General features: G+C 30.9%; 1 protein-coding gene across 1 annotated transcript; it reads right to left on the reverse strand.

The window, feature by feature from the left end:
* Positions 1 to 5,743: 5,743 nt before the first annotated feature.
* Positions 5,744 to 6,859, reverse strand: LOC136082526 (uncharacterized). The gene has a single exon (XM_065801932.1). It carries the CDS (start codon positions 6,857 to 6,859, stop codon positions 5,744 to 5,746), a length of 1,116 nt encoding a protein of 371 aa, XP_065658004.1.
* Between the last annotated feature and the right edge of the window lie 981 nt (positions 6,860 to 7,840).

Consider the following 7,840-nt stretch of genomic DNA (forward strand, 5'->3'; position numbering starts at 1 on the left):
GATAATGACTTTTTTATGTTGTTGTATTAATTTATTGTCAATATTAATAGAGAAAAAAATAGGGAAGTGGTCAGAAACGTCACTTTTTATTATACCTTTTTTAAGAGTTTCATTAAAGATATCAGTTGTTATAATGTTGTCAATTAAGGTAGCTGAAGTTGAGGTTACTCTAGTAGGTTTGTTAATTAGTGGAATTGCTCCATGTTCGAATAAGTCATCGTATTCAAAACAATTTAAATTTACGTCACCAATTATATAATTTAGTTTCTTTTCCTTAAAACTATTTTTTTAAATATCATTACACAAAAATGCATTAAAACTTTCAATATGGCCAGACGGTGGGAGATAACAGCAGCTTATAAGTATGTTTTTAGAACTATTGGTTAAAAGCTCAATTGTTAAAATTTCTTTATTGTCATCAGAAATACTCATCTCAGGCCTAATAAAAAACCTCAAATTTTCCGTTATATAAAAAAGCAAACCCCCTCCGCGTTTATTTGCTTTACGCGCTAGTGGGATCATATTAAAACTTCGAATATGAAGATTTAAATTACACAAATTTTCAAAGTTTTTTTTTAAGACTTCTAATGTTAAAATGAATAAAATTTAAATGATCCCGAGCAAGAAATTCTTTTATTTCATTGTTATAGAAGTAGGAACAATTGTTTCGCAAAGCTCCTACATCACTAAAATATTTTAGATCCGGATCTGAATTAGTGTCAAGCACCAAGTCGTTGAATTGAAAAAAGTTAAATGATAGCGATTCAAAATTGTTTTGATAATTAGAATCCAATTTTTAAAATTTAAATAACTAGAAATAAAAGAATTCATTTAAAAATCGCGCGTAATAAGTTTGTTGTAAATAACTTTAGCAAATTTTACTATTTGGCAAATTTTACTACTTTAAAGTTTACTATTGATCAGAATAAAATTTTTTTTGGAAGAGACTACTTGTTTCTATGCTTTTTAGGAAACTTTAAAAATGCTCTTAGTAAGATTTTTACTAGTCCTATAAGGAAAATACTCGTGGGGCTTACCGTTAGCAACTTAACAGAAACATGTTTGACAAAGTTTCAATATTGAACTAGATTAAAGAAATGAGATTAAGTGTTATCCCTGTTTCATACCTTTAATAAAAAATCTATTTCTTCCTAGACTGCATACACTGCATAATGTTGAGCAACCTCAAGAAGTTTTCAGGGTAAATAAATAATAATAAATAAATCAGCATTTTTTCATTTAAGTGCAACTGAGCTTGGAACACTTTTACCAGCTTTGCAGCGATATATTTTTTAGATTGCTTTTAGTTGTTACTCGCCGAAATAACTAAAGATTGTTTTTATTTCTAATTTTATTTTTTTAATTTAATGTAGAAGTTTTTTGTGTTTTGCCTTTTCGTATGGGTATAATTTGTATTTATTTGTGCTGTTTTGCTTATTGTTTTTATTTTTGTAAATTTTTTGTATTTTATCGTAAAATTTTATATGAAAGGCCTTCTGTGTTAAAGAATACTAACTAATATATATATATATAGGGGAAGTGGGGGCATAACCACATACGGAGGCATAACCGTTTTTCAATATTTCTTTTTGAAAAATGTTTCCTAATATGGCAAAAAAGCATACCATGCGTCGGTAAATCAGTTTCCTTCATTTCGATTATGTCAAAAAGAACGCCAGTTGCGTTTCTGGGAAGTTATACATAATAATGTCTATTTTGATAAAAATATTATATTTACATCATTTTTTTTTTTTTTTGAGGATTATTGACCTTTTTTTTGAGGATTAAGCAATATTTGATTTTAATGTTAAACATATTTGTTATCAGCATTATTTCATCAAGTAAAAACCATTTTTGACAAACTGCATTCTTTCTAAAAACTGTCCTCTAGGGCAGAACCGCATAGACGCACAGGAGGCACAACCGCGTACTTTTGATATTTGTCATCGTTAGATAATTATGAATGACAATAATCACAACCACAAGTCACACTTGAATGCTTCATGTAAAAACTTAAATAGAAATAGTATTGTTTTGAAATGTCGGAAATAAGATTTCGTATTTTTTTACTTAATTCTTATAAATGAGTTTTAGATTAAAATTTAAAGCTAAGAGTATAAATCGATATCTTTTTATATTAAATACAACAAGATATCGATTTATACTCTTAGCAATATATAATAACATATATTACATTAGACAATATATAATAATCACCAGATATACATAAATATAATATTTATGTGTATATGGTGAATATCATATATTGTAGGTATAAAATTATTCATTACCTAATTTGAATATATTTACCTATATATATATATATATATATATATATATATATATATATATATATATATATATATATATATATATATATATATATATATATATATATATATATATATATATATATATATATATATATATATATATATATATATATATATATATTCATATATATGTGTGTGTGAGGGGTGTTACTAAAACTTTTGAAACATTAGAGATAATTTTGTTCTGTAAAAAGTATAAAAACACCAATAAAATGTTTCATCTGATGACATTTCACAAATATATTAAAAATAACAAATAAAATTTGAAATTGTTTTTATTCTCATAAAAAACTATTCTATAATCAGTTGGTCCATTGATAAGTTCTTTAAGTAATATTTCTTTGTACACCCAGTTGATACAAGACTAATACTTCATCTTAAACCAGAAGAACGGTTGCTTGACTCAATAACTTGTGACAATAACTTGTATTAATTCTTAAATCATAATTTTACACCAATTAATATGAGAATTACATTCCATTCCTTAACAAGAGGGGAGGTACGTAGAGCACTGTTAATACAGAGGTAGAATTAACTTCTAATTATAATAATCGAATGGGCATCTAATATATAAAATACATGTTACATATAACTGTATGTAATAATAAGTGACAATAATTGTTTTAAACAAACTGCACTAACATACCAGACCAAACACAACAAACATTCCAGTTGCTCTGCATAGGTTCTTAAAATAATATGCTAAATTTTTACACCCATTTGATGCTAGACTTATATTCCATTTTTTAACCTGAGCGGAGGTTTTGCTGAGGTAGAATGAACTTCTGAAAATAAGAATAGAACTGCCCTACAATATATAAAAGTAATATTACATATAATAAATAATAATTTAAACAAACATTACAGACATACTTTAACAGAATGAAATTCCTTAATTTATAAATCAAGGATTTCTTTATTTTTAATCTTTTTAAAATATTTAAACTAAATTTGATGACCACAAACAAGACAGAGGCCTTTTGTAGGTGGCACTACATTATCTAAAGTTGTTATGGGGAAAATCACAGGAGCAATAATTGAATTATGAAACTTACCTAGAGTCCTTAGGTTTCCACCTTGCCTATTTTCACGCAAGTGCTCATTGTAAGCACCTTCTAGAGATTGTATTGTTCTCCTTAGGATTTTACAATTAGCAGGTGTGCGAGGCATAGAAGCATGGTTTCTTAGAGAATTCAACTCAACTAGGTCTGTTGAACTAGGAAAGCTAGCAGCTGAACCCTTGTGTCCCAGAACATCATCAATGAAATGAAAACCTCCACTTGAGAATAACTTAACTATTTTGCCTTTAAGCTTAAAATCTGACGACTGAATTCTTTTAATGTTGTTGGCATAATGCCCAAGAATCAAGGCAATATTCTCACGACAGTCTGAACCCTGGTTCATACAAAACAAATAAACATCATATACAGACCCTGATGATTTAGAATTGACAACTTCAAAATGGAATTTCATATACTTTCCACCCTTATCCCCAGCAAAAAGGAGCCATACCTCTTTGCCAAAACCAACATCCGAGTTAATGTGGTCAGGAACGTAAAGACTGTTAAAAACCTCTTTAGTATAAATTGTTAAATTCTTAACCATCAGTACAGATACTAAACAAGGTGCTTCATTTGCAGATGGATAAAGCAACATGGACTTCACAGTAACATGTTCTTTACTGACATGCATTGTCCGCATTTCTTGTTCTTGTCTTATCTTAGGCTCAGAGGAGAGAATCCTTGCACCAAGATTACACAGAATACGTCTTAGTCTACAAAATTCAGCCGTGGGCATCCTTAATTGGCTCTGCAACTCTATTGCATCAGAAACACTTAACTGAGTAACTAAACCTAACTTATTTTCAACACAACGAAATACTGACTTTTCACAAGACATAAAATCACAAAACAACATAGACAAATCACATTCTAAATCTGAACAAGCTAATAATCGAAGGAATATAAAAGCAAGTTTAGATCGTCTAGCAGCAGCATGCCTTATTAACTTAGAACAAGGTTTACCATGTCCTAACTTAACGTAAGTATACTTTTTCCCAACTATTGGTCTTTTTACTGATATATTCTGTGGATTACTTCATTTAAATCCACCGTACAGTTCAGAAGAACCAATGTTGTCATAGTCTAAATAAGAATCAATAACAACTAAATCTTTTTCACCGCTTAAAAAATGTTTTCAAATTTGGCAAATTACTAATTTTTGCATTGCTTTATTCAAATTTGATTTTTTTTAGCAATCTTACATTTTTTGCACGAGCAGATGCAAATTTACGTTGTGCTACTTTGATTTTTTTTTTTTTGAAATAAGTTGGAACTGCTCCTCCTGTTTTAGCCTAATACCCAAAGCCTCTAATTGAGAACCTATTGAGTTACAATGTGTGTAGAAAGTCTTGTTTTTAGAATTCAAATCCGTAATTTCAGATTCCAACTTAAGTACCTGCATTTTTAATTGATATATTTGCTCCACATAAGTTTCTTCTTTAAAAGCTAATTGTTCAACTTGACTACTTAGTTCCTTATTCTTATTTAAAATTGAAAAATAATCTGCATCTGCTGATTTTTTTTTTTGTTAGTGGAGCTGGAGACAGTTGCATTTTAAAAAATGCTTCGTTTTTTGAAGCTTCAAAGTATTTTTTTTATAATCTTTTTTTTGGCGTGCTAACTTTAGGCACAATTTATCGAAATCATTAAAACTAGGCAGAGTAAAATCAGTTGGCAAAATAAAGCTCACGAAACTAAATAAATCCCCTCTTAATTTAAAGACTGTCATTAAAATAGAAATGACATTATTGGTGATCTTATCTGCGTTAATTATTCTCTTAACAAAAGGAAAGTTACATTTATCTTCCCAACCGTCTTCCATCCAATGTATACTTTCAAAATTTCCCTCTCAGTTGAATACATAGTGACGTAGTAATAATAATATAATACAAGCAAATAAAATAATATTGACTGACAAATAGATGCACTAGATAAAAGAAGATTTAACAACTTATCTGATATATATCAGTTATACTTATTTGATATATACCGTAAAACGGGGTGAATAGAAACAATTTTCAACTTTGGTTTAAAATTTTGCATATTTGTAGTTGTTTTAGGTACACCATTTTTTTCCCAAATACAGGTCTCTGTTAGACCTATTTTTTTATGGTATTTCCATTTTTTTAATCTTATTTCATTTTAATGAAAACAAATAAAAACATGGTGTTTCTATTCACCCCGCAGATGGGGGTAAATAGAAACAGTACTTCAATTTCATGTGTTTTTCTATTGAAACAAATTTAGGGTGAATTGAAAGAGACAAATATAGATTTTTGGTCAATAAATAAATACAAATAAATTTATTTCTCAACATAATGATTTATTTGAGTACATAAACAAAAGAAGTTACATAAAATGTGCCCTACGGTAAGAAAACAAATTGGAATAGTCCTCTTCGTCTTCTGATGATATCTCCACACGCTTTCGGCTTTTCTTTGGCTGAACCTGTTTAGTACCTGAGGTACCTGCGTTTTGGCCAGTAGAACGTGAAGTTTGGGGAATCTCATCGACGACGAAGTCCTCAACACCGATACTTTTGCCAGGTTTCACATTTACTTTGGTCCTTTTTTGCCTTATCTTAGGAGTCTGATCATGACGCAGACTCTGAAGGAGCTCTTGGAAACTCCTGTCAACAGCTTCAGTGTTCTTTTGAATGTTTTCTGGATTCTGAATTTCCTCATCATCAATTATTTTTGGAAGCATAGACAGCACTTTGTTCCTGTTTAGAGGCGCTATACCGCACTTCTTAAAGCCGCTGATCACATTTTCTTCCTTCAATGAATCACACAACTTTTTCAATAACGCCGGAAATTTTTCCTTAGGAACAGTTGCTTCTGCTCTTCCTGGGCCCTTTTTCCACTCTTCGAGAATGTGCCACCATGTTGATTTCAATAGGCGAAAAAAGGCTACGTCTAGAGGTTGTGTGAGATGGGTGGAGTTAGCTGGGAGAAAAATAAAACTGATATCATTGTCTTTACACAACTTCACAGATTCCATTGATAAGTGGGAAGATAAATTGTCCCCAATCAGAATCTTTTGACCCGTTTTGTTTTTCAGGTACGGAAGAGCAACTGTCAGTACCCAATCTTCAAAGCAAAAAAAATCGAACCAGCCAGACTTTGTTCGATTGTACCTGGCGTTTTTTGGCCCACCTTCTGTCCCGCTTTGGTACAAGTGCATAGCGTTATACACAACATAAGGTGGTAAAATAGTGCCATCAGCAGCGGCTGCAAGCATCACAGACGTCGATGACTTTGATGAGTTTATGACTCTTTCTTGATATTTTGTCCCTCTACGTATAATGACCTTTCGCTTACCAGGGTCATCACTTAGATTCGTCTCATCGTAGTTTACGATATTAGATAAAGGCACATCCTTTAATTCATTTGTCAGTTCATCAAAATAGTTGTTAATTGTTTCTGGTGTTACACCAGCCCTCGAGCGTTTAATACTCTGACACATTCTCACGGCCAGTTGTTCCTTATGACGTTTTATAAATGATTCCACAAAGTCACGGCCGGGGAGGTTATCTTAAAACCTCTTAACTTCTTTCCCTCTCCGGTCTAAAAAGTCTTTTACAAGGAGTCGTAGAGTTGTAGTGTCAACGGGATAACCCCATTCGCCACATATCTTAAGCCTATCAACAAACAGCTGTTCTTCTTCAAGAGATAATGCTGTCTGACCACCATGTTTCTTCAAATTTGGACCTCTTTTCAAGTGTCGATAAAGAACACTATAATGCAAACCATGTTTTTCAGCAGACTTTCGAAGGCTTAATCCATTCTGTATGTCAGAAATTGCTTTTTCGATTGTTTTTGGATCGTGCTTTTTGTAGCCACCTCCAACCACGTGTTTGTACTTCCTTGGCATTTTACAGGGTTCTGAAATAAAACAGCTATGTCAGTTAAGTATATAAGTATATAACACATAATACGCATTGTATATTGTATAAGTGTGATTTAGTATTAAATTTTTTTTGTGGGGTGAATAGAAACACTAAAAAATATGTGTTTCTATTCACCCCACGAATTCTAAAAATCTAACGTAATCAATATGAATAATTTCTGAAATAATATTGTTAAAGTTAAAGCTTAAAGTAAGCCTTAATCTTTTATATGGATAGTTAATCTATGTTTTGAACAACTATTTACTTCTATGAACAGTACACATTCTGACTTACCTGGAAAGTTCAAAGTAGATGAAAAAACAGCATGAATTGCGTGCAACATTCAAGAAGGCAAACAAATAGGAACCAGTGCTGCCACCCAAACAAACCATTATTTCCCTTTTAGCCTAAAGTGTACCAACTTAAAAAAAAAAAATAGTTGCCACTATTTGACCATAGTTATGTAGGAAATAAATTACTATATATATAAAAATGAAGTTTTGTTTCTATTCACCCCACTGTTTCTATTCACCCCATTTTACGGTATTAATTCAATT

The sequence above is a fragment of the Hydra vulgaris genome, chromosome 07 (assembly GCF_038396675.1).
Source record: "Hydra vulgaris chromosome 07, alternate assembly HydraT2T_AEP".
Lineage (NCBI taxonomy): Eukaryota > Metazoa > Cnidaria > Hydrozoa > Anthoathecata > Hydridae > Hydra > Hydra vulgaris.